The following is a 27,866-nucleotide window of genomic DNA, read 5'->3' on the forward strand; positions in this document are numbered from 1 at the left end:
TTTTGTTTTTTGACAGATGGCGTTTATTCTCACTGGGCATCATCTGACATTAGAATAGCTACAGAGACGGCCATTTGGAAGGTGGCTTCTACAATTCCAAAAGGAGAGGGAAGGTCCGGAATTATGTCAAACAGGGACCGAAACTGACTGTTAACAACAATAAGAATCTAAGCGTGAATGAATGAAATCAGGAAGGGTTCCAATCAGTGGTCCCAAAAAAAAAAAACATTCATTCGTGTTAGCGTCATCATCACCAAAACATTCACGAAATCTGAAGGCCTCGCTTCGACAAAAAAGATCTGTGACATAAAATGACATAAACAGCGCTTTGCAATGCTCACGAGTGGGCCTCGCCTGCGGTGTGCGACAAGAAGCCCTCTGATAAAGGTGAGCAAGGCGACAACATCAGGGTGAACATGCGGTCAAATGCGCCTGAAGTGAGTGCAGACCACATCTTTATACTGTACGCCAAGTAAGTGTGCCTCCGTGTCTACTGTAGGTGTAATGATCACGGACCCCGCTGTGTATTTATAATGAGCACGAAGCATGTCCGTATACGCGTGGTGATCACAGACATGAAGAGAGTGCAGAGCGTGTCAACCTGTAGCTAGAGTGCCTAATGCAACATACATACTGTACATACAAGTCAGTTAACGCATATGTAGTAGTGAGCGTGGACTGCGTCAACATACGCCAACATGTTGTGAACCCGGGCCATGTTAATAACATTCGTACACGAAATGTGCAGGGCCCACATCACATACACAGGGTGAGCATTGACCATGACAGCCTACATGGTCGTGACTGTGTGGCAACATTTGTGGAGTGAGCACGGACCATGTGGTAATCTTTGCAGTGAGACTATAACCGCATCGACATACAGATTGCGCATGGGCCATGTCAACATACATTAAGTGTCGTGGGACGCAAAAGTACTGGGCAGGTCCGCGTGTGTTTGGAGTGCTGACCATGTCACAGTATGTAGCCTATAAGGAGGATATAGAGTGTTAATGGGCTTCTTCCTTTAAAAAAAAAAAAAGCTACTTTTTAAGACTTACGTGCCAAGAATAGAAGACCGATTGCATTACATGGCAACAAGAAGGCCGCGCACCCCACAACCAAATCTGTTCTACGTTACATAAATAAGACACATCCAGCATCAATTGTCACCTTTGAACACTTAATTAACTAAAATGCCTTGTATGTATATCACAAGGCTTAAAAGAACACTAAAGGGGACTGATGGCTTTTTTGAAGACACTTGTACAAGTGGTGACTTGAGGACATCCAGCAACAGGAAGCGCAGCGCCGGGTTGTTTAGACCGGCTAGCAACCCGACACCTTCCATTCAAGACCTACAGCTAATAATAGCTAATGTTCGGAAAACGTACTTAAAGCAACCATGAGTATCGCTTAGTGGCCGTATGTGTGTGTTAGGGGTTAGAGAGAAGCATCGGGCGAATCAAAGTGCACATCATAACAGTGTCCATCAGAAGGTGCTGCGAATGTGTTCAGTTACTCGCCACCTTCGTCTGCCGCATTGTCGACCGCCTCGAAAGGGCCGTCCAGTCCGCCGCTGCGTGCACGCCAGATCTTCACTGTCCGGTCGCTGAGAGGCAAAAACAACCAAAATCAAATCAAAATGGAGGTTTCATTTGAAATATCAAAGGCACAGACCTTCTCCAATGCCCCCGCCATCCCCCAAAAGTGACGTTTGCGATGTTGATAAAAGCTCCATGTGTAAAAACTCCCATAAAAAGCAATCAGTCTGGTGGCCCGAATGAATACGTAAACTCACTCAGAGGCGGTGAACAAATGGCTGGCGTTTGTGGAGATGCCGTTGATGGGGCTGTCATGACCCTTGAGCTCGCCCAGTCCAGCCAGAGTGTCCGTGTTCCACAGTTTAAGCACCCCTCCTCGACAGCCACTCAGGAGAGCTGGAGAGCCGGGGACCACGCCCAGGGCACACACCCAGTCACGGTGGGCGTTCGGGACTTGCTGGTGGGAGAAAAGTTGAAGGTAATTGATTATGAAGAGGTGCGAGAAAAAGAATTGGATCAAGTGAAGTTCAAAACAAAATTAAAATGCAGAAAAAGAGCAAACCGCAAAAGCTCCCCAGAACATAAACATGGACACACAACATTGTGGGGCAACCACATCTCTCATCGACTTGACGCTAGCTTGCACTGAAGATGAGTCTCAATATGATGCAAGATTTGAGACAGACTTGGTGATAAAATATCTGGGGCGTACCTCCCGTAACACGAACACGCCCACAAAATTTTAGAACATTCACGTGCCAGGTTCTGATGGGCCACTAATCGCATGACATTATGCTAGCAGCACCTGCAGCAAGTCCTTGCGGTCCAGGTCCCACTTCTTGATGCCGTTGTCGCGGGAGCCGCTAAAGAAGAAGTCGCCCTGGATTACCAGAGACTCGATCCCGTCATAGTGGGGGGGCTCAAAATTGTGCATCGGGCTGATGCTTCCCAGGGTGCCTTCACTCACGTCAAAGAGCTGCAAACACATTGTTAACACACACACACAGAATTGATATATAAGCTTCCACAGTGAGGGATGGATGTGATTTGAGTGACTGTACCATCTTATTATACATGTCAGTCTCGTGGCCACATGCGGCCCGGAACCACATTGAGTTGCTCCTTGATTAACCCTTTCAGGGACAGCGGCTACTGCAGTGCACGGCTTACCGTGTTATCAGGTTACAGGGTGCATGAAAGGGTTAATAGCAATTCATTTTTGAAAAGAAGAAAAAAAAGTGATGCAATTTTACAAACCCCCCCAAATTATTCAAAAAACGCTGATTAGGTGACAGCGACAATGGGGAAAGTTCTGGAAAATCAAAATCAGAAAAATAAGCGCTGAAAAGTTATACTTAAAAAAGAAAACACTAAAAAAATGGTCTTATACTGCCCCCTATGCAGCAATGCGAGCAGAACTAATGTTTTTTTTGCAGATTTAGAATGATATGCAAGAAACACAATAGCTCAATCATACTATACTTTTGAGTGAATTAATTTTTGTGGGAAAAATGTTGGTTTCTTATTCAGCAGTTTTGTGTCGTCCTTGAATTGTAATTTTTATGCAAGAGACCACTTTGCACTGAAAAAAAAAGAAGTCAAAAAAAAGTCTACTGGAATAACACACCTTGACATAGTGGTCTTTGGAGCCAGTGATCACCACGTCCTGATTGTTCCCCGAATGGTCCACAGTCAAACACATAACAGGTCCCTGGTGGCCGGTGAGTTTCCCAGTGGATGCAAACCTAGAGAAATAATTGACTGCGGTCAATACATGGTGAATTTTTATATAGTATACAGATATAAACAAATGATGAAGCCCAAGTGGCTCACCTTCGTAGATCCCACACTCTGACCGAGTTTCCGGCCGCGGCGTACAGGACCGTTCCGTTGGGGTTCAGTGCTATCTGGTTGATCAGGTTCTCACCTGCCGGGATGGTGACCGTCCGGCTGGTGTTGGATGCACAGACGTCGCCGACATTAACCTGACCGGAGGAGCTGCAGAAAGAATTGGGTGCCATGAAATAGCGCTGTAGAACATAAAGATGAGTGCGCACAACATTGTGGAAGGACCATGTCTGATTACTGGAACCCTTATCAGAGGAAAAGACACTGCAGAACTAATAAAAACAACATTGGTCCACCATGTTGTTTGTGTCCATGTTAATCCACCGGAATGCAAAGTACTTGAAATGACTGCACATAATGGAAAACCAGTGGGAGAAAACGCAGAGCTGATAACGTACATAGCACAATTGAAAGTGGTAATGTCGCTCCACTATGTTGTGCGTGCCCATGTTTAGTCTAACTGGAACACTAATCGAAGGATAAGTCGCAACATAAGATCCAAGGCAGAGAGGGTTGAGACGATAAGGTCCCCAGAACATAAACATGGACGTACAAAACATTGTGGTGGTGCCGCCCCCTGCCTAACCGTTCACTCACCAGAGCGTCCGAATGCACTTGGCCGAGTCGCGGATGTCCCAAACTTTGATGTAGGAAGTGGAGACGGAGAACACCAGGCTGGAGCTATAGCGCACCGACACCACGTTGTTGGGGTGTCCGGCCAGCGACATAATTTCCTGACCCGTCACCAGGTTCCACACCTTACAACTGCGGTCTGAAGGAAAAGAAAGAAGCAGAGTCCAGAGTGTCCAGCATGGCGTGCACTGTAGGTAATAAGGGCCTGAACTGTGAAATGCCTATTTAGGAGTCTCTACACACACGTGAAAACTCACAAATATTTGCAAGCATGTGTATCTAGGGAAAAAGGTATGTTATATCTCATCCCTGCTGACTGCCAGGTCATCCGGTGCTTAAAGCACCGCCCACTGGCAGTCATTCGGGAATAATAGAACTGTAGTCACAGCTGTAACTTTGTATTTGAAGGAAACCCAACACGACGTCAGAAATTAATCAGTAGCGCCCCCTGGGAAGTTTGGAAAAAACACAGTTGCACACTCTTGCCTGAAATTGAACAGGAAGTCATTCGTATTGTTTTGAAACAACCATTTCATACTCAGTTGCATCCCCGGGAAGGTTGGGGGAGAAAAAAAAAAACAAAATTGCCATTTTGGTTAATAGAATCAGCCATTTTAGGCAAATTTTTGGGCTCATACCAATGAGGCAATTTTTGCAATGAAACCAAATTGGATGTATAATAAAACAAAAATGTGCCCCTAACACTAGTTTCACCAACTGATATGAAATTGAGTGACAGGATGCACAAAAAAGGCTCCAGGACCCATGGCCAAAATTAAACAGGAAAACACCTGTTTTGCTTTGAAGCAGATACTGAGTTAACTTCAGGGCTCACTACTTTTACAATAAAAATGATGGAATGGGGGCACGTCAGTTCACCGGTTAAATATACCCTTGGATCCGGTGATGAGCAGGTCGTCGGTGCAGTCGACGCAGAGGACGGCCTTGCTGTGCCCCTCGGCCACGTGGACGCACTGCAACAGCGAGGTTGAGCGACTCTTGGTGGACGTCACCGGATGAATGACGCCCCTGCAGAATCAAACAAACACGTCCATTTGCATGCCGTCAAACATCGCAGGGGTGACTACCTTCACCGGAAGGTGCTCCTAACTCACTCTCAAGCGCAGAGACATGCAGCTCTGTGGAAAGTTCAGATTATTTGAATAAGGTGGACACAAAAGGGATGAAACACAAGAAAAGAGGGTGGGGGGAGGGGGGAGAGATGGTATTTTTTCCTTCACATGCATTCATGTCACAATTTAGCAAGAAGAAAAAGTGTGGTTACTTGTGTTGAGACATAGGTAGTGCTACTGAGATGAGTAAACTGTTGGACACTTGTGGAGTCAACCATGGAAATAATTTATCCAGTTTAATTGCCACATTACTGATTGCTATGTCAAATCACGCAAGTGATGGTAGTTATCACTTGAAAAAAAAGACCAAAAAGATAAAAGACATCATGATGGTGAGGAGAAGTAGTCAGTCGTCGAAATCAGTCAAATATAAACAAAGATGTATGATGTATGCAATTGTTAATTCTTTTGTCCCACATTATCTAATGGCGACATCATTTTGAGCCGACAGACGTGTTGCAGACCAACGTAGCATCTCGTAGCTAATTTTGAGTTGTCTTGACACGTTGTAGCCCATGTATGTGTGATATACTCAACAATTGGTCGTGAGGCATCTGGGATAATATTTTGTGAGCTTGTCAGTCATTAATAGACCCCCCGCCCAAAAGTCTCAAGAAGTAACTGCTGAAAATGTTGGTTCCAATTTGGTATGAAATGGCTGTTTTCTAAGGGCATCTCCCTAAAGGAACTTGGCTACCAAATTTGAAGCACAAAAGGAGTTTTTTTATTATGCCGGGGGTGGCTGGAGAATGATGGCGGAATCTGCAAGACATCGTCCCTAAAAACAATCAAGGATGGTGCAGAGTGATAAGAAGCAAGGCGAATGAGGACAGAATTAGAAAAAACTGCTTATTTCACTTGATCAATTTATTGCCATGCTTCCCCAAAGCTGGACTGTATTAGTGGAGTTACTGTAGCCTTTTGGGTGTTACTGCTGGCTCTTACTGTTTAATCTCCTTGAGCTTTGCCCTGTCGCCTGCCGCTTGGGCCTTGTCATACGTCTTCCTGCGAGAGAGTGGTGAGGGTGCCGGCGAAGCTCGGTTTTCAGCACCCGATGGCTTTCTGGAGCCCGAACTGATCGTTGGATTCAACAGTTTAAGGGGACAAATAAATTGTAAAACGACATAAATGGGGGAAGGGAGGGGGCGGAATGATGATGAGGGGCATGCAGGTCAAGACAAGGAGATTTGTGGACTTACACGCTGTACATTTTGGAGGAGAAGCCTGGCGAGAGCGCGGCAAAGTCACTGCCACCGTCTGGCGTCTCTGCTAGCGGCAACAAGGGGCCAGAGAAATCGGCCGTGTCGGAGGCGGCCTCGCTGTTGGCATAAAGGAGCTCCATCTGAGTGGTGGTCCGCCGGCGGGCCTACAAAGACAGGAAGTGAACCCATGTCCAAAAATCATGTCCCAGTATGACATCAGTGTCCAATTAGATTGTGCTGTTGCCACCTTTATAGACCAGACTGCGACTGATATATTTGTGAATTCATATGTAAAAGTATAATTATATAAAAAGCTGAAAAAAAGATGGCTATCATTTAAAAAAAAAAAAAAATATATATATATATATATATATACACGCATACACACAAGGCAGGTAGGTCATATAGCAGGAAGGACAAATACCTTATTCCTGGACTTGGTCTCACCACAGAACTTCATGAGATCCGGCACAGTGCTCAAAGGACAATACAAACACTTTTATTCATACAGTATGCTATCATCTTGTTAATAGTCATAGAAACAGGAAGCGATGCCACACCAAACTTACTTTCCGTCTGCGGACGGGCTGGCCGCCGACTCGTCGCTGCTGCTGTCGTCGCCGTTTTCTGTGGGGGAAAAAGAAACAGCTGTCAAGACACACTTTCACAAAAACGTCTGCATAGTCACTTCCAGTGGAACCTCCAAAGTCAAAGACGCCAATCCTAGTCGGAAGTAATGTAAAGTGAATTTATCTGTTCCAAAGATGAACTGTTGCCATGATAAAAATTCTATTCAGAGTAGACGAAGATTCCCAATTGAATAGTGGTGACGCAAGAGTCAAGACCACTCAATGGCTGTATAATTGTATTGCAATAAGCAAGAAACTGCTCAATTTCAGTTAAAATATTACTTTTCGGTTGTTAAATCTCAGCTTTTATTGTTTTTATTATTTTACTATTTTTATTTTCAGGGTGACCAAATGACCTTTTATATTTAAAAAAACACATGCACACACAAACCTTTTGTCAATAAAATATTTTGATGGAATTAAAGCTAGATAATATTTTCCTTGTTGAATTTAATCTCTTGTTGCAATTTTTTTCTACATTTTTTCTCTCTCTTTGTTGTTAGGTTAAGGGGAAAACTATTTTTTATGCTGACATATACAATATAGACAATAAAAAAAGACAATAAAACAATTACATCATTCATTCTCACACTTTAAAATAATTGGACATTGGAGGTTCCGCTGTAGTTTGTGGCTGAGGAGAATGGATTTCGGGAAGGTGAATGCGGGAGATGGATGATGGCAGGCGGTATCAGGACAGCGCCATGTCGCTTCAACGGGAACGCCTTTCTTCACAGAGCTCGGCCAGAAAAAAACAGAGAAAGAAAGGGGTTTAAGGAATCGTTAGTTTGGGGTTCCTGGAGTTGACCTACAGAGAAGGTCACGCGATCCATGAATGCTTCCTGCGTGTGTGTGTGTGTGTGTGTGTGTGTGTGTGTGTGTGTGTGTGTGTGCGTGCGTATGCATGTGTGTGTGTGTGCTTGCGTGCTGGGGGTTAGCACTAAAGCATGGAGGCTGCAGCGCGTGATGAGCTGGGAGGGAGGAGAGGAGAGAGAAAACTGGCTGCACCTCATGCACCCGTTTAAGTTAGTTGCAAATAGTGCATGCGCTCACAAAGCAGACTAACGTTGTTGCTCTACTTACCAGATGGCACGTTAACTAGTTCTGTAAGAACACCACAACACAAAAGGAAACCGTGTGGAAACAGAAAATACATACACACACACACACACACACACACACAAAAAAGGAAAAATCAAAAGCACAGTTGGGGTTGGGTCGGTGGAAGGGAAAAAAAAGTGAAAAAAGTAAAGACCAAGAATCCCGATGAACACCACCTGTACTCTTGGTTTTCAACACAATTCATACTGCACGGTGGACAAAGGTATCGAAAGGTCTAGTCCTAGGACCCAATTTTGAAGCCAGGAAAAATGTGCAATTATTTTATACTGTATAACATAATTCTCGTTTTAGAGCCCTCTACTGCTCTACTGTTGCTAATTAGGCGGCATTTGGCTGTGATTCATGGACAAAAGCATTGAGACACATGCCCTCGATTCATCAAAGGTTAGTTTCTCGAAACCTTTGTCCAAAATGGCTCTATTGAAAACAGTTCGTATTGAGCATCAGGTGATGGGAAATTGTCATGCAACAAACAATAATCTAATGCGACATAACAAGGTAACAGTCAAAGTCAAAATGTCAGCGTCTACCTTGCAGGGCGTTGCCGAGCAGCGCGTCCAGCTCTGGGTTGAACTCAGCCTTCTCCTTTAGCATGTGGAAGAGCAGCTGGTTTTGAGTGGCGCTGGTGATCTCCGTCTGCTTCAGGCGGCCCTCCATGACTTTCACCTGGGACTCCTTCTGGGCAGCCTGCAGACCCTGACACAACCAATATACGGAGATTAACATCTACTGTAAAGTCTTGGAACATAAGAAGAGCTAGCTGGCTAAGTGTCTAACAAGTTAAGTGATTGTCATGAGTTAGGTGACAATTTTGGATCATTTTCCTTGCAAAAAAAAAAAAATTGCATGTTAATCATGATGAATTACAGTACATATCCATACCTTGTTTATAGCCATTGACATAAAGTGATCTAGCAGGAAACGAGCCTCAGCCAGAGTGCAGGAACCAATCACTGCAGAGACATCCACGGTGTCGCCTTCCTCCTAGACACCAACACAAAGCTGGATGAGCGACAAATCCCAACATCTTGTCATCCATCCAACTTTCTCACCTTGGTCTCCTCCATTTGCATGATGTTGGCCTGACAGTCTGCAATGCTGTCGTTAATGTAGTCAATGTTGGCAGCCAGCGCGTCCACTTCCTCGTTGAGCGGGACCACCGCCTTCTCTGCTTCGGACCCTTCCCTGGCCAGGCGCTCTCGCTTCTTCACGACCTTCTCCTTGCGCTTGGTCAGCTCCTCACGTTGCTATGGAAACAAGACACCTGACTACGCCGGCCAGTGGTACCCTGACATATTTTATTTGACAAACTTCCTTCAAGATGCGCTACATGAACAAAAGTATTGCGACATCTGCTCCAATTATGGGGCTAATAGAAATGCAGATTATTATTATATCATAGAATTATACAGATATGCCTAAATGAATGATAGAGAATTATTCGATATGTCGTAATGAATTAATAACGGATCATCACAATTTTATTTCATCGTTATTTTATTCTTGGAAAAAAAATATGACTCATCTACATTTTTGACTGTTTTCAGGAAAAATACAACTTTACTCTGAAAAAGTGTAATTACTCCCAAAAAAGGATTGGTTTTCTGAGAAAAAAAATCTAACTCCCACCTTAAAAAAAAAAATTTAAAAAGCTATTCTTGGAAAATATGAACATTTAAAAATAATTCTCAGTAACATTTTAAAGACAAATCTTATTCTATTTAAAAAGGGAACACGTTAAAGAAAGAAATACAGCTTCTATTTTTATGCAACCATCTTCTTGACCTTCTTCTCTAGCACTTGGTCCTTGCATTGCTCCAAAAGAAGATGCTTCAATATGCAACCATCTATTGGATCGCTTCCTGCTTCCTCTTGGCCACCTCCAAGAAGCCTGTGTTGGCTGCGACATTTGTTTGTTCGCGCCTAGTCTGTTTCCCCCGCCAAACCTACCTTGAGGAGGCGGTTCATGTCATTCTCCATGTTGGAGATAGTCATCCTCTGCATGATGATGTCAGTGATGCGTCGCTCAAGAGACTGCCATTTGTTGCGGGCCATCCGGGTGGAGTAAACTCCACCGGCACGCCTGGGAGAGGACCTGCTGAAAAGAAAAATGGATGTATCTGCTTTTATGTGGCTCAATAGGACCACAAAAGTCATTGAAAAGGGGGACGTGCAATGACAATAAATATTCAACTCAAGCAATCAAGCGAAGTTTCGTGATCAATCATCAAATATTTGCGTGCGTAGGCCAGGGCCCGAATCAAACCAATGACCTCTGCACTGTGAGGAAAACATCCTAAAATTCAATCATGTAGTGTACAGAAAACCCTAGCAATGTCTGTGTTAGACAAATGCATGTTCACGTGTAACACTGTGTGAGTATCTGGGCAGTAAGTGGTGGCAGACAGCAGCTCCTGCAATGGTGTACTTGTGTTTCTGTGTTTTCAGGTTCTGCCGGTGTTCAATAAACAGCTGAAAAGTGCATCGTGACTGTTGCTCTCTTTTCCCACATGTGGGGGCATTACAGTAAGCATACAGTAAAAAAAAATCTTTTTTTAAAAAAACACCATAAAGCTAATGGGGGTTGTACCTGGTGCCGTTGGGAGCGCCGTGTCCAGAGTACATACGTCCAGAAGGGGGACGGTGGGACGAGTCCTGGTTGGGATCTGGCAGGTTGATTTTCCGAATGACTTTCCCCGAGGTGGGCCTGGCCTGCCTCCTTAGTGCCGTCACCTGATCACACACACGCAAGAAGCTTGAATACAGCCTAAAATAAATAAATAATTTATTTATTTGTTTTTAAAAAGAGTTCCATCGAGAGGCTAAAACCCACCTCTTCCGTCTTCCTCCTGAGGATGAGCTCCTGCTGCCTCCTCTGAGCCTCCAGTAGCTTCAATTGGTGCTGAGGAGAGTGAGAAAAGGCTGTACATCGCATTCATCCATAGAGAGGAGGACCACAGGGTGTTCGCTCACCTCTTGTTTGCGCTGATCCTTCTTCAAGGAAGCGATCTCCCGGTTACGGCGGGACTCGTTCATGCGATTCTTCTCCTGCTGCTCCTTCATCTGCTTCATGAGGCGAACCTAAATAATTGAAGAAAAAAAAAAATATCATTCTAAATTGTATTGTTCATCAGAAAATATATTTTGATAGCCTTTATTGCTCCCCAGATAAAAAGTTCCGATGTTAGGCAATAATCTGAATTTTTTTAAAAATTCATATGAATAAAAATAATAATAATGATCAAACAACAAAACAAAATAAAATAATGAAGGCTACAATAACAGCCATTCGGAAAGAAAACAGTCCTTTTTCAGAAAAATATTCCTTTTTCATGATTATAAAATCAAACGGTGACATGGAACTGCCTGTACGCAGACACTTTATGACCAACGACATGTTCAAGACATTTTGAGCTTGCTTTGTTGTGTTTTTACAATATGCTAAAAAAGTGTGTTTTGGTAAGTTTAAACCATTCTCTTCCACTACGGCGAGGTCCCTGCGTGTTGTGTAAGGCGTAGTTACCTTCGTCTTCTTCATTTCGCCCACGTCCATCTGGAGCTTGCGTAGCTGCTTCTCGTACTGCGACTGGTTTTTAAGCAGGCGGGCGTGTTCCTTCTGGGCCGACTGCAATTTCTGCAGCTCCTTGTTCATCACGCTCAGCTTCCTCTCATACTCAGTCTTGATTTTGCGGGCCTTGTCGTCCGAGCCGCTTTCCACAGAGTCTGAAAAAGATGCACACGTGGGAAGGTGGGACACAACCAAGTCCAAATACTACTTCTCCAGTAGAGAGGGTGAGTACTTTTGCCACCTGTGAATCCATTCATGATAGATGGATGAATTCAAAGATGGGTTCATACAGAATGGGAGCTTACTCATGTTCTGGAGCACACGGTCTCGCTCGAGCTGCGTGTCCCTGATCTTGCACTGCAACATCATCAGCTTTTGCTCATACTGCTGCTTGAGCGTGTGCAGACGGCGCTGGCTGTTCTCCAGCTCGTCGATCAGCTTCTGCTTGATGGCGATCTCGCACGTGATGTTGGCCAGGTCCGCCTGGAAGTTCTCTATGGAAGACCCATAGAAATGCAGGCATGTTGTAGAGATGAAATAGCATGGAAACGTCCATCCATCCATCTTCTATACAAATTTTAGATGAAAATACACTGAAATTCTGTGTGTATCACCAAGGCTGCACTCTACCATGTTTTGAAACATCTCAAAATATACAGTGCATAGAAAAAAGGTCTCTCCGCTCATGCTCTTTACAGGATCTGGCCTGGCTAAGAGGGCCTTCTGGTTAGGTGTGGGAGTGCAACTTGCTTCTTCAAAGTACAATATGTACTTTTCGCTACTTGTTGACCTCAGACTGCTCACACCTTTCTCGTCCGACTCCGAGTCGGAATCGTCTGTGCTGTCCTCCACCTCCATGTCTTCCTCCTCCTCTTCGTCCTCCTCCTCCCCTTCGTCGTGCTCGCTGCCATCCTGCGCGTCCTAACGGGGTGATAAGTAGTCAAGATACGCAGTTATTTTTGCGTCATGGAAAGAAAGGCAACAAGATTCTGAAGGCAATGAAGAACATTTCTTCAAATAGAATGTTTTGTTCACTTACAGCATTGTATTTTTTCTGTAGTATTATTTTTAGATATTTTCCATTTTTATTACGTTGTGAGGGTGTTGAGGAAAAGTGCATTTTCAAGTTTATTTTTTAAAATTGTTTTAGATGTGACATCCGTTTGACACTATCCTTTACATTCTGTTTCTATTCTTTATTTTTCAAGACACTGTGTACGTGGAGCAACTCACCATGTCGGCATCATCGCTGGCTCGCTCGGCGTAGTTCTCCTTGTCACTGCTCTTCTCCTGCTCGTTGTCGGGAATGTCCTCCTTGCCTACACTGAAAGATAGAGGCACACCGTTTTTCTTTTACCAGATAACTGCCTTATTATTTTTACAAAAAAAAAAAAATCAACATAAAGTCCTTGTTATCAGAGCATAATCATTGTCTTGTTAGCACATAGCAAGATTTAGTTTCCATTGTGTGTCGGCAATATTTCTGTTACACCACATGGGGTACATACACCCGTTGGCCACAACATTAGGTACACCACATGTGCCTTCACAAAGATAACGCTCACTGTTTAGTCGATTTGACATTGTAGTCACCACTGTAAAGACGGCTCGTTGATGAAAAAGACATGTCAGCTCATTAAAGAAATTATTTCGTGAGGAAACATGACCACAATTGTTTGTATTGGTCACAAAATAATACGGAGGAGAAACTACTTCAGCGATTTCATAACAACACACTTATGTATACGTGAGCGACACATTGAGAGCCAAAGAAACAGATGAATATATTAGAGGAGAAACGAGAATACAACAGAAAAATACAACTGGAGGAAAAAATATAATCCATTATTTAAAAGAAATACAACAAAATGCAGAGCAAGAAATAATGCAGTACAGACACGCATAACAAAAAGAGAAAAACATTCGACAAAACTAATTTAAATATATTCCAAAAATATTAGGGGTAAAAAAAATAAAAAATACCAAGACTAAATAACAAAATTATTGTAAAACCTTTTGAACAGATCAATCAAACAGAAAATACAAATGATACTAGACAAATATATTAGTCACTCATTTTGGTAAATCTGTGTTGGTTCGTCAATCATGCAGGTGTACCTAATGTTTTGGACATTAAGCAGTGTATGCTGTCATTAACTTGTTGGTAAAAAATACAGCTGGTAAAAACGGGGAAACGAAAAGAGGAACTTTGCACTGGGGGGGGGGGGGGGGAAAGGGGGACCAGAAGGCGTAAGAATGAAAAGCCATTTTGGATAACTATTTCATCCAAAAGCCGGCTGCCAACGTTGTTATTGCAAAACCTTTACAGATGTTTCGCAACATAAAATTAAAATTTTATATGAATTAAAATAACTTTTTAGATGACAAACACAAGTGGCGTTGATGGGCGAATCATAGGCAAGACTGAGGCTTGTGTTTCATGATTATGAGGAGGATGAGTTCAAAAGTGAGGAGCAAAAGGGACAGCGGGAGGGTGGAAGCCAACAAACCTGACGACAACCTCCACCACCTCCTCCTCTTCCTCCCTCCTCTCTCGCTCCTCCAACAGCTGCTCGAGTCTTCAGGGGAGGAAGTGAAAGGGTAAACGACAAGTGAAGAGGGATGAGGAGAGGAAGGAAGGAAGGAAGGTGAGAGAAAATCTTTTGCCTTCAAAATCTCGAATGTATGTGATCAACTGATGAACTGTGCGTCTCTGTTTTTGTCATGAGTCTTTATGCCAAATGAATATGCAAAATGAAACAATTGAAAATTAAAGCCATTTAGGTTGAGTGAACGCTGGCGCGTTTTGGCTGCCGCTGCTCAACCCGTATTGTTTTGTGTTTTTTGTTATTGTAAAGTGTCCTTTGGTGTCTTGAAAGGCGCTTATAAATAAAATGTATTATTATTATTATTATTATTATATTTAGCACGGCCCATTTGTCTAGGATACTGGCTTCCAATTCGAGCTTGAGTGGACATATTCCCTAATTGCAGTTTGTCAAAGTACGAAATAGCTTCTTCAAACCGAAATGGCTGAGTTCCTGTTCAAATTCAGGCATAGGCCCTCAGATTTTTCCTGTCCTGTCATCCCGTCATGATGTCCAGCCAATTTCCTGTCATTTGTCAAACGATAGCAAATTTCCCCAACTTTCACAAGGACCTTACTGAATGAGTTTTGCCATCCCAACATTCAGTCTTTGATCACCTTTTCTTCTTCTTTTTCTCCCGCTTCTTCAGCTTCTCCAGGTCCTTCTTGGCCATCTCGATGATGTCGGATGTCTCCTTCTCAGGGGCGGCGGAGGAAGAGGAGAAGGAGTCAGGACCGCCGTAGAAGGCCTGGCGGTTTGAGGCCCGAGAGAGGCTCTTGCGCAGGCTCTCGTTCACCGCCTCACTCTCCAGAAGCTTGGCTCTGAGCAACAAATTAAGTAGGTAAAATACTGTATGTAAAATGTTTTTGTAAAGAATTGTATTATGTATTTGTATTGTTTTTTCTTAATGTCACTATCAATAATTATCTAATAAATCAAAAGAATGCTAAATCGTTTATTTTATTGATTATTTTTGTCATTTATCTCAACAGATTTGAATCCGAAAATAGTTTTCACTTTCTGAAAATTATCATGGAGTCATGATTACAGCAGCAATAAACAGAACAAAAACGTTTTTTTTAAACAAATGATAGCGTGCTAATTTTACTATTGAGCTTACTAATTAAATAATTATTTAATGAAAAACCATTAAAAGTATTTAATATAATTTACAAGACAACCTATAAAATATTTCAATGCCCTAAAACAAAAATGAATGAAAAATGAACGAATACATTTGACTTAACAAATCTTAGGCAGAAAAATAAATATATATATTGATGCAACAAATATTACAGGACTTTTGATCATGTAAATGTTCAGTGAGCTCGATAAGTACAAAATCTGACCCATCGAAACAGCTTTAAGCTCAACCGGTACAGTTTCATTCAAGGTTAAAGACTTAACGCACAGCATCGGGCCCCTCCTGTGTTTACCTGAGTTCTTCAATTTCCTTGATATAACTCTGAATCATGTTGCCAATTTCCTCTGTGCCTCCTTCACCTGAACAAGAAAGGAAAGTGATGAATTTTTCATGCTATTGGTTTAAACATTAGATGAAAAATGACGGTCGATGTGTGGTGTTAAGGTCATGCATGGTCTGGTTCACATCCAGTGTGATAAGGGAACTAAATTCTTCTTGTAAAATTGCTTTTTTTTTTTTTTTAAATATCGCAACAGCTGCAAACTCTTTTTGGGGAAAATGTAACATCAATTGTTTACTTACTGTCTGACCTCCTTCAGAGTGTATAGTGCGAGTTGTAATATATTGACTTGCGATGATCGCTAATTAGAGAGTGTGCTGCACTGGGTTTGTTTCCAGAAAAATGAAACATTTTCTATCCAGCTCTTGTGTTCGGTGGTGCCTACCCATCCTGGCAAGGGCCTGGTTGGCCTGGTCGCTGAGCAACTGCGTGAGTCGCGCCCGTTGGGCGTCGATGGTCTCCTGCATGGCCTTCACCCGCACACGCAAGTTGCCATTCTCCGTCTGCAGCATGGTGTTCTCATGGAACATGTCGCTAAAGCTCTCCACGCCATCCTCACCCGCCAAGCGTTTACCCTGCGTGGGAATGGACAGCTGTCAGCACTTTCTGACAGCAAAGGTGACAGGTTGCGTAAAATATTTATTTTTATTTGTACACAAACAAGAGGGACTATGGATGGAGTAAAATTAAACAATGACATTTACAGTCTCCCGTTTAACAAGATTTTTTGACTGAAACATTCTGAAAACATTTTGCGGGTGTGCAGACCTTTGCAACCACCGTACTTATTTCAGCTTATCTTTACTTGCTGAAAAAAGTGGATGGCCTTTTAATATCCACAGTATATTCCCATTCAAATACCCCCCCCCCACCCCCCCCACACACACACCGTCTTGTACTCCATGAGTTCCATCTGCAGCCTGGCGATCTCCGTCCTGAGCGCGCTGATCTGCTGGCTGGCTTTGTCCTGGTTCACCATCACCTTGTTCTTGATGTTGCGGGCGCGGTTGGCATACTTGAGTGTGTTGAGTGTCTCCATGAAGTCGCGGTCGGACGGGCTGATGCAGGCGATCATCACTGTTTGGCTGAGACACGGAAGGCTAACTCTTTAGTGTGCCTTTGTGTGGGAAAATCATAGAGCAAGGTGTCTCCATTGACCTGTTTCCTCCCAAGGAGTCCTGCAGAAGTCGAGTCAGTTTGGAGTCTCTGTAAGGCACGTGTGAGGCTCGCTTGCTGCGGTCACCCAAAGCGCTGATAACATTCCCCAGAGCCAGCTTTAAATGGGAAAATGAATGAATGAAATAATCAACAAATAAACTCAACACTGTCTAGCGTGCTAGCTAATACTATTGATCAGTCTCAAGTGAAGGTGGTTGTTTTTTTGTTGAATAATTTATCGAGTGAATACAGTCGTTCATGTCACGTGGGTTCATGATTGTGTACGTTAGATGCATGGTGTTGATGCGTTGCTGGTTTTGTCTCAGTTGTTGCAGAACACAGTAGGTAAATCAATCCAAATTGAATATTTTTTAGGTGTTCAGAAACATTTACAACGTGATTGAAAAGTGTGTTTTAATTCCTCTAAATGAGTTAAAAGTGTGCGGATGAGGAAGAACACTTTTTCTTTTTTAAGATGATCTCTCCATATGACAGATTTTCACCCATCACATACAACATATTCCTGCGATAAGTGTGGGTTAACGCTATTATGGGTTTCACTTTCTAAATTGAACAACTGAAATAAATTAAGATTTCCACAATGTTCTAATTTATAAAGAGACAGGGTTCATGTATCCATGGTGTCCACCAGATGTCAGCACAACACTATGCTCACTCACCAGTCCACAGTTGATGGAGATGCCCTCTTTGGCTCGGTCTCCAGTGGCGCCTGTCCTCTTGAGCCTCTCGGAGCCGGCCAAGTCCACAAAGTGAAATTTGGCACTGAGCGTCTCATACTCGTCCATGTCTCCGTTGCCATTGGAGACCCGATTGTCGCCGTCTTCCTGCTGAAAGAACCAAGAAGAAAGAATGCGGCAGGTCTTACCATCAAATATAAACAGTAAGTGACTTTACAAGTGAAAATATTTACATTTAAAAATGTGTTTATTTTCAGTTTTTATTAATTTAGCTATATGTACCTTATTATGAGTAATTTACTGAAAAGGTATCTGCATTTTATGTCTTTCTAATTTTAAAAAGGCATTTGTATTTTAATATGTAAAATGTGAGGCTTTAAAAAAAATGGGGTTAGGGGAATTTAACCCCCAGTTTACCCCCCGTTTATCATGGAAAATGCATATTGGATGTTTTTTTCCTTCCAATGCATTTCAACGCAGTGAGTCTTTTGCATGCGTCTGATTTCAACAGGGCTGCTTACAATAGAGAGGGAGATGTTATATATTACATCACAACAGAGAATAGGGTTTGCATCTGGTGGCGTGTGACTCACATTGTCGGGGGAGGCACAGACTCTGACTTGGCACAAGTGGATGGTGAATATGGCGTGCGAGCGAGAGCTCTGGACATTCATCTGCGTGCTGGCGGTGGTTCGAGACAGAGCGCCTAGCTTCAGGCACTGCATCATCTGAATTACCAAGAACAAATATGAGTGACGCCATTGGACTGCAAACGTTCCTACTTGGATGCCATACCTCGGCCTCGGAGGACACAGTGCGTGTGGTCACACCCACGGTGTAGATGCCCCCGTTGGCATCCTCATGGATCCTGATGTGAGATTTCTGCTTCCCATCCCGCACTGAGTCAAACAGATCCAGAACTTCCTCGTTATATAGCTGCGCCAAGACATAAAACAACACAAAAATGTCATTAGGTAGAAAGACGTGGGTATCATAACAGGCTGCAGGAAAAGGACCCATGGCTGAAATTGAACAGGAAGTTCACCATTTTGTTTTGAAGCAGCCTTTTCTCACTCAGCACCCTTGGAAAGTGAGAAAAAGTAGTCCATGACAGCAACTTCCACACTCAAGATTAAAAATTCTATTCAATTTTAAAAATATTCCACAAATTGGAAAGAAAAGCATTCAAGTGAACACATAAAAAACAAACAAGCGTAGTTTTGCAACTCATTGTAAAATGAAAATGTCACAAAATGAAAAACACCCTTTCTATTATAAAAGTCGCAACAGACACATCAAATTTAAAAAACAATTTGTAATAAAATGTTTTCACACAATTAAAAAAAAAACTAAAATTACCAAACACAGAAAAGTATTTTTGTCATCTGAGAAAAAAAAATCCAAAACACAAGGTTTAATTGCTTTTTATGGGACCGTGATTTACTTTCCATGTTACATTGTGTCTTTTTTCTTTTTTTTTTTAATCCAAGGGTATTCTGCTGCCCAGTTTGTTTTGTGGTCATCCACATGTTATAACATCTCGGGTTGCAGCTTGTCTTTTTTGGTATGCGAGCGCTGTCAAAGTGTGACGGAGACGCACAATGTGTCTTCTTCTGAACTCCTCCATCGCCACCTTCTAAACTCCCTCCTTTGCCCCCCCCCCCCCTGCTGCTGATAATGACAGCTGCCGTACCTCCAGGAATTGAGCGTTGATCTTAAACTCTGGCGCGGGGCGTCCCTGTTCCTGCGCGGCCTGCCGGCGCCGCTCGATGCCCCGGAAGAGGTGGTGGACGGCCCGGGGGATGATGCCCAGCTCGTCGTCGGTGATGTTGACGTCGAAGCCCGTACCCATGGTATACGTCTTACCGGAACCAGTCTGCGGATGCCGGGACGCAAAACCAAGTCAACAGATCCCAAATTTAGGATCAAGACAGTACAGGATATGCTGCTACAGTTTGTGTTATTTTCCATCTTCATCATCCACTTTCCGAAGTAGTACGGAGACAGGGATTTGAAGTTTTAACACCCGCACCGTCTGATAGCTACGTTATTCGTGAGGTCAAGAGCGTCTTGCCAATTTTGCAGGATCTCTTTAACAAGGAAGTATAAGTACAGAGCTGTGTATGACGGTATATGCAATACTGAGACAAGAGTGCGAGGAAGTTTAAGACTCAACACTCCCTTCCCCTGCCCTGTTGTGTCCAACAACTATTTTTTGATTACAGGTTTCTGTGAAAAAGGCTAAGGGCGACAAATGTAAAATCTTCTCTTCTGAAATGTAGTATTTCTGCGGTAAAGAGGCTACTGCCTCATTAGCCGTGTCGTTGCAAGATCCTGCTCGTCTGGATTCTGCGCAAAAAGGAGTGGCGATGACATTTACAGCATATGGTGCCATCCGTAATGTAATGTGCAACTGGCCTGTCCGTAGGCGAAGACGGTGGCGTTGTATCCTTCAAAGCAGCCCTCGATCAGCTTTTCGGTGCATGTTTGGTAGATGGCGTCCTGCTGCGAGTCCATGTCGAACACATAGTCGTACGTGAAGGATTTGTCCTTGCCGAGGATGACTTGAGGCTCGCCGGGCATCACGTACGTGCAGATGTGGCATCCTTCGATCTTCTCCCGTGCTAATTGCGGACGGATCCTGAGGGGGGAGACAGTAAGAAAATAAAATGAATAAAATCTCATTCATATAAAATTTGATGTCTCCGATACACCAATTCAGCTGGATCACCGTGTGAAAGATTTGAAGTTTCTGTGTGGAGGACATCGGTGGTATATCAGACAACCGCTGACTTCTGTGTATGAGGAATGGGAGAACGAATGCCAAATCTACTGTTACATCTCCGAAGGACCAATTTTGCGGGATCTTTGTGTGAAAGGCTTGAAGTCACCATGTGAAAAGGCACACAATATTTCGCCCTCACTGTTTGCTGCGTAATGGCGCAAGCAAATCAATGTCGGGTCTACTCTTGCTGCTGGCTCTGATCTACCGATTTTGCTTCATGTGAAAGGTTTAAATTTGCTGTGAGAAACTACTGTCTCGTCATCGCTGCGTTCCGTGAGAAAGTCAAAGGTGAATACATGTTAGAGTTACCATTTAATGTCTCTAAAACTCTCTTTACTAAGGTTATTTTTCTTTCCAATCATCAATGGTGACTCCTGCTTGTCGCTGTCTTCATTTTGAAATCGACACCTTCCCTGACATGGAAGCCCTCAACAGAGGCACCTGGCAGCCTTTTGCATCGAGCGTGGATAACGGCCTCATTGTGCATTCAAAACAATGTCTAGGGGTCCAGCACAGTGTGCACATTGTGCATCCCCAAGTGTGACACTGGATCCTGGCACCGAGCGCACAGACACCGTGGGAGCAACGTGGTACTGGGATACCTCCAGGCTGTCTTTGAGAAGTTTGCAGCGACAGTGTGTAACATTTGTAATCCACAACAGCGAGAACAGAACGCTCGTTGTTTAGGGAGACTGAACTGTGTAATCCGGTCAAGAATCTGAACGTCGATGTGACGTCTGTTGGCTAGTTCGAGACGATTGGTTTGGCAAAATCCCTAGAAATGGGGCAATGTCCCTGAAAAAATCAAAATGTGGCATCAATTTGGACAAACCCACATTGGTGGGTGCTGATATTCTGCACTTTAGACTCTAGAGGGTTCTGGAAACATGGACAACTACAAGTGTCATTGATAGACCCAAAAAAAAAAAAAGCAGTTGCAGTCTATTTTGGGGGATACGGATTCAGGAGGTGGGTTAAGGTTCCAAGCCAGAGGAGGATGGGGTTGAAGTTCACCAGAGTTTGTACAGAGACATGCTGTCGGGTTGTCGGGTTCTCAGCCACTGAGAAGATGCACAAAGAGGACACTCGAATGTGACGAACAGATGACTAACAGATTAACCTTGGTGCGCACCTAATTCGCACACAAAAAGCAAGCAAACCACAAAAAAAAACTTTCATCCGCGCACAAGTAAAGGTCAAATTAACGCTTTGCTGCACACTAAATAAGCAAACCAAGGTGTGCATAAAGAAAAAGGAATATCGGTGTGCACCAGGGTTCTGATAGTTTTGACATTTTAATTATAATTTGTTTTTATTTCGTTTTGAGTTTTTTTTTTTACAATTATTAGTTTGAATTTGATTTCAGGGCAGCTTTGTTAATTTTTATTAGTTTTTTTTAAACACTGTTTTAGTTAGTCTTTTTAATTTTTTTTTTTTTTTACTTGTGTGCAAGAGTAAAAAAAAGCACCATGGTCAGTATTGTGAAGTATAAATTCAACAGAGATTTATTTGAAAACATTTTGAAAATAGAGGGTACAGTTTAACAGTCCACAGACTTTGAATTACAATGACCGGTCGTGCAGTCCAAACCGCCGCTTCTAAAGTTAGATGCATGCATGCACGCACTGTTTTAAATAAAGCGAGGATGCCTTGTTTGCCAAGTCGCCAACTTCTAAAGTGGATTCGTGGCTTGAACTCCTGTTGAAAAGTATTAAACCTGGGTGCACAGTGTACTATTTCCTTTTTTTTATGCTGTAAATCCATTTTCTGAGCTGCATATCTTCACAAGGGTGCGGACTGTGCTGGAGCCAATAGCAGCTGTCTTCGGGCCATAGGCGTGGTACACCTTGAACTGGTTTGCCAACCAATCACAGGACACACAGAGATGAACAACCTTTCGCGATCAGTCACACCTCCGGACAATGTAGAATGTTCAATTACCGGTACCTGATTAAAGAACAAAGGGTGGGGAGCCTTTCGAGCCAAAACCACACACAAACATCATCCGGTGGCTCTTATTAATCGGCTGGATCTTGACAACTTTGCTTCTGTGCGGACATAAAAGGACTCCCAGATGACTCTTTGATCTCTTCTTCCAGCTCATGGCCGTGCAGTGATATCGAAATAAATACATTTAGAATGAAGCACAAGGGCTCAATTATTAAATTAATTGACAAAGACGAACAAAAGACATTTTGGCCATAATTAATTATTTTTAGTTAGTCCGGTAAAGTTTCGTTTTTGTGATTTTAAAGCATTTTCATTTATATTTTATTTCGTGAACAAAAAAATGTTTTTTCAACTTTAACTTTCGTTATTTCATTTGTTTTCATTAGCTAAAATAATCTTGGCGCGCACTAGAAATGTTGAAAGAAGTGCTCCAAGTAATGCCACACCCCAAGTATGCTGGTGCAGTGTGTGTGCGCGCACGTGACGGAGGATGGCGTTGCCATGGTGACCATCAATGAATGAATTAAAATCTTAATCCCAGGCAGGGAGGAAATGCTCCAAGGGAGTGGTCTGGTCCACTGCAAGATGAGAAAGGGGGAAGGTGGGCAAAAGAAAAAAAAAAAGAAAAAGCTCAGCATCCTGCCAAGCTCCAGGCCTAAAAGCAGACACCGTACCACAAATAGGACAAGGATGTAACTCCAGCGGGGCTCACAAATAGGACGCACTCCCTCTCAAATAGATTCACACATCTCATCATCATCATCATATTTATACCAATGAGGTCTGCATTTCCTCTATAAACTAATGTGTACTGCGGCTAGGCGATACGGGCTAAAATTCATCTCACAATATCATTTGAATCACATCACACAAGAACAGTAAATAAAAGATATAAACTTGAGTGTAAAAATAATAAGCATGTCTAGATGAGATATAGTCCGAAGGTGTTGATTCTGATTTAAAAAAAAGAGGTCAAGATGAAATCTCAAAACAATAAAGGAAAATTGGTAGAATACGTGATTCTAAAAATATGTAATAGCTGCAGCCATACTGCACAGGTGCACTTTTGTTATACTTACTGGTAATTTCATATCAAACACAGCTACTATATTTTTATTTTATTTTGTATTTTACAAAGTAGCCCTCCTCCCCCAGTTAAAAGCTTCAGGCACGTCTATCCCGTGCCGCCCGCAAGAACTTTGACCTGCAGGAAGCGGCCAAAGCCGTTATCAATGCACCATGCGGGGACTTTTGACCCACCTTGTTTGTTTGGACGTCACTTTTTCCAAAAACAACTGACGAGGACTCGGGGATCAGTGGAAATTCCCTGTGTAGGTCCAACACATCATTAGCAGAGGAAGCGGCATATCATAATAAAATCATCTCCCTGTTCTACCCAATTATGGCAACCGCCTGTTCCCAGTTAGCCTGTCGGATGAGCCAAACAGGTGTTTGATGAGCATTCCTCAACCATTAAACATTTTACATTTAAACATTATCAGTGATGAACTAAATGTCGGTCTTGTATTTTATAAGATTCCACTAAAGCCTTTTCATATAAAAAAAATAAAATATATTATTATTATTGTGTGACATTTTTGAACCTTCAGTTTTTTCATTAACATTTGATAAGATAAGAAAACCTTTATTAGTCTCGCAATGGAGAAATTCCCGATTCACAGCAGCAAAGTTATGAAAGGAAGAAGTAGAACAACAAAATATAGGAGCTGCTGGAAAGGCAGCCACTCTCGCGGCGCCATTTTGAAGTCAAAATAACAAAAATAACACAACACAACACATAGGACACAGACAGTCGTGCAATCTTCACCACTTTGCTGCATACACTTTGTTGTCTGAAGCAGTTCTAGATGAAAGAGGAGAGGATCAAAGTGTCCTTTCACCAGTGGATCAACAATTTCATTTGATGCAAACACCCATTTTTTGTTTGTTTGTTTTGACCTTAATGACATTGATTTTAAGGAAAATCTGATCAAAGTTCAAAAAGGTATTTGAGGCGAAAGGTTCCCCTTTTGATCGTCTTCCTGATTACTTCAGAGCTTTTGAGATATACTGTATATATTTTTTTAGTTCTGTCCACTTGACTTTAAGGAATATCTGACCCAAATTGATAAGAACTACAGTATCACCTCTTCTGATTTGTAAACAATATCTGAGCCCAAATCCTCGTGACTCTTTTAAGCATCCACAGCAAAACAAAGATAAGAGTCTCAGTCGTAGTCCCCCCCCCCCCGCCATCCCCCCCTCTTTTTTTTTTCCAACCCGAGCAAGCAGTCAGTCACATGCCAGGCGGCGGCGCCAATTACAAACACGGCGAGCTAGCGGCGGAGCTAAAGAGGGAATGCTTTGGTTCAGTGGATGTGAACAACGACGAGGCTACGGGGGGTGGGGGGGCCTTTGGACACTGTCGTGGCTGCTGTGCTTGCACGACTGTGCCCCCCCCTTCAGGTCAGGTTTTCATCTTGGGCAATGACTCTTTCGTGTCCCACCGGAGAAAGCACTTTGAGAATGAGTACTATTGTTTCCTCAAAGTCTTTTTGTTCTTCTTTTCATGAAGGAATGTCTAAACGCAAGTAGTCTTGGTTCATTCATGTACAATGGAAGGAAAACTTTTTTTTGGGGGGGTGACATTATTTTAGGCCTAATCAATCGCTGTTCCCGTCGTCAAAAGCACGTGCAGTGGGTGATTATCAGCTGTTGTTCCTCGTCAGCTGATTTGGGTCTGCTTAACTTCCTTATCCACTGGCCTGCGGCTCACAAGGTTCTATCCACTTATACGAGCAGCGGCATGCCTTCCACCCCATTACGCTGAGCCGACGAAAGCCTTCAGGTCTTTACGGATCTAGTTAATGTCATTACAAAGCCCTGCCCAGCAGCCTGAACAGCAACAAGCCCTGGCAAGACATCGATATGAACTTTGCCGACGAAAATACTTAGATGCAGCTCTTAATGAATTCAGTAATCCGTTCGCAGTTGGACCACAGAGCCTTTATTCTTTTTATTACTTTTTTTTTAATGGCAAAGTAGACAAGGGAGCCAGAAAGTGTGTCAGTGCAAAAAAGTGGAGAATGCGCATCTGTGTATGGATGTGTGTGTCGTCAAGCAATGGAAAGAGTGTTGCAGTCACCATGGAAACCATTATTTTTCTTAATCCCCGCTAATCTCAACAGAGCTCCTGCTGTTCTTTCAGCTGGAGCTAGCAGGTATTGCTAGTCCCCGTGGTGCCTGTACTCTGAATTATTTACACAAGAAACAATTACTATGTTTCGAAGGTGTACACTGATGAGCGGAGGGGCACAATATCCTGCGAGGCAGATACACTTTATTTGCACGAGGAAGGATTGCGACAGACCAAAGCAAAATACCAGTGAAACATGAAGCAACGTGTGTTAATTGTGAATAACAAAAATACCACTCACCTTTAGAAAGGTGAAAAAGGTAAATCTGTCATACAAGTGTCAAAAGGTCAAAGTTAAAAAAAAATCAATAAACAAATGCATTTAAAAATGATTTTTTTCCTCTGACTTTACATCGCAAGGACCTTTCGAATGTTAGCCTTCGCATGACCTGACTTGACACTCTTTTGTTTCTAATTGCAAGTTATCAGCGCGGGTCGACATCTCTTCTTGACTGTATTTAAGTTTCAAGAATTTGAAAAAGGACCAAAAAATGGATGTGACAATGAAAGGAGGAGGAGAAGCTGCCCACACATTCTCAGCTAATTGCATCTTTGTTGGGGGGGAAAGAAAAACACCACAAGTCAAATCGCGGCAAGACAGAAGAAGTCCTCCAATAGCAGGGGGGGGAAAACCCCAAAGTGCTGCTTTACTCCTCTTTTATAATAATAATAATAATAATACATTTAATTTATAAGCACCTTTCAAGACACCCGAAGACACTTTACAATAACAAAAAACACAAAACAATACGGGTTGAGCAGCGGCAGCCAAAACGCGCCAGCGTTCACTCAACCCGGAAGTCAGAAAGAGACTTTTTACACCTTCACCATAGTGTCGTCCCTTTGGAGAAACTGAGAAAGCCACGCCGCATTGAATGAATGCACTGTTGGTAAGCAGACACATGCTAACAAACAACAAAGGACAAAAAGAGGGCCCCCCCTCTATTTACTTCTCAGCATGTGACTGTTGTCAAGCAGACTTGATTCAAAACGACGCTGAGGGCAGCAAGAAAACAGGCCAAGGCGACAAAGTGGAGACTGTGACAGAGAGGTGCATGGATCAATGCACTGATGGACAGACGGACTGACGAGAGAAGACTTTCTCAGCTTGAATTTCGGAGTATTTACATCCAAATCTGTCATATCAGTTTTGGATGCCTCACACGTTCTAAGGGACCAAGAGTGATGGAACAAATTAACAATCATAAATCGAACTTTCACTTGTTCATGTACTTGGGTGCAAATCCTTTGCAGTCAATGACGTACAGACATCATCAGATGTTGAATTTGATCCCTGGTGATGCGCTGCCGGGCCTCTATTGGAACTTCTGTGGGCATATTCCCTTCAGTTTTGTCTTCACCAATATCATTTCCATGATTTGGATGTAAATACCCTCAAATTAAATCTGACGTCTGCAGTAAAATGTCTTAAAAGCACATCTTGTTCATTTCATTTCAAAATCATTCTAGCTGAAAAAAGATGAGAATTGTGTCAATGCCCCACTATTTATAAGGCCGACTGTATGTAAGACTGAGAGTACACATAGCATTAAAAAACTGCAAATTACAGTAGATAGATAGATAGATAGATAGATATAAAAGCGTCAAGGGCGGGACGAGAAATGGCGACATCCATTACGTCATAGCCTTTACAAGTCGCATTATTTGACCAGCCTATGAACGCACTTGGCTGACGAGCTAACTGGTGGGCCCCCAAATTTGGTGCGTTCAGAGACACCAGAACGTCTCCAAACAGAGAGTCAGTCACTCAGTCTCCACGTCTGCTTCATCCACGACCGTTACACCACCATCCTCTCGTCTCCCGAGCACCTGCACCCCAGCCACCAGCTGACCGACCATGACTGGAAAAAGGCCGATACATAGAGCCCCCAGGCCGGGTTCCAAGTCGGTTGGTGATTCTGTGTTACCGCGCAGGTGCTAGCGAGTTAGCTTGACAGGTGTTACAAACACATACATAGAAGTGGACTCACCTCAACGCCACACGAACCGAACTTTCATCCTGGCCCGACGTCATGGTTCCTCGCGTAATCCTCTCAAATTTGGAAAGGGGAAAGAGTCACCGCCATGTTCAAAAGAACGCCAAAAATAAGACGTTTTGTCTTGTGGGGGGGGGTTTTCTACCTGCGCATACGCCGCGGATGCATCCACGCGCGTGCGCCTACCACAGCCAGGACCAGTAACAGGCGACTTGGACCAGCACGTCCAGCGTGAACGCGCACGCCAACAAACGTGTGGTTTGCACGCAACCGCACGCACGCGCTGTGTGGAGGACGCCAGAGGGCGGGGAGGTAACCGCAATGCGTCACTAAG

General features: G+C 43.1%; 1 protein-coding gene and 1 long non-coding RNA gene across 10 annotated transcripts; one reads left to right on the forward strand and one right to left on the reverse strand.

The window, feature by feature from the left end:
- kif21a (kinesin family member 21A) lies at window positions 1-27,789 on the reverse strand. Of its 9 annotated transcripts, none has more exons than XM_086108700.1 (35): window positions 27,527-27,789; window positions 20,023-20,245; window positions 19,298-19,480; window positions 18,400-18,540; window positions 18,198-18,332; window positions 17,587-17,754; window positions 16,907-17,022; window positions 16,638-16,833; window positions 16,134-16,323; window positions 15,701-15,767; window positions 14,882-15,085; window positions 14,187-14,255; window positions 12,910-13,000; window positions 12,483-12,597; window positions 11,982-12,170; window positions 11,632-11,831; window positions 11,082-11,189; window positions 10,942-11,010; window positions 10,699-10,841; window positions 10,059-10,203; window positions 9,161-9,355; window positions 8,991-9,092; window positions 8,639-8,804; window positions 8,070-8,090; window positions 6,927-6,984; window positions 6,782-6,833; window positions 6,355-6,521; window positions 6,101-6,229; window positions 4,915-5,051; window positions 3,987-4,161; window positions 3,375-3,539; window positions 3,169-3,286; window positions 2,347-2,517; window positions 1,799-1,998; window positions 1-1,609 (listed from the first exon to the last, which is right to left on the reverse strand). In XM_086108700.1, exons 1-35 carry the CDS (start codon window positions 27,568-27,570, stop codon window positions 1,516-1,518), a joined length of 4,746 nt encoding a protein of 1,581 aa, XP_085964826.1. In that variant the 5' UTR covers window positions 27,571-27,789; the 3' UTR covers window positions 1-1,515. The 9 variants fall into 9 exon arrangements, with proteins under 9 accessions (XP_085964826.1, XP_085964825.1, XP_085964828.1 ...); XM_086108699.1 differs by having other exon boundaries at window positions 10,059-10,206; XM_086108702.1 differs by lacking the exon at window positions 8,070-8,090.
- Window positions 17,662-22,120, forward strand: LOC147206637 (uncharacterized). Its single transcript, XR_015100652.1, has 3 exons — window positions 17,662-17,807; window positions 19,289-20,677; window positions 20,815-22,120. It is a non-coding gene; the product is annotated as an uncharacterized LOC147206637 (long non-coding RNA).
- Window positions 27,790-27,866: the final 77 nt, after the last annotated feature.

The sequence above is a fragment of the Hippocampus guttulatus genome, chromosome 4, assembly GCF_054856545.1.
Source record: "Hippocampus guttulatus isolate MCC_2025c chromosome 4, RoL_Hgut_1.0, whole genome shotgun sequence".
Classification (NCBI taxonomy): Eukaryota; Metazoa; Chordata; class Actinopteri; order Syngnathiformes; family Syngnathidae; genus Hippocampus; species Hippocampus guttulatus.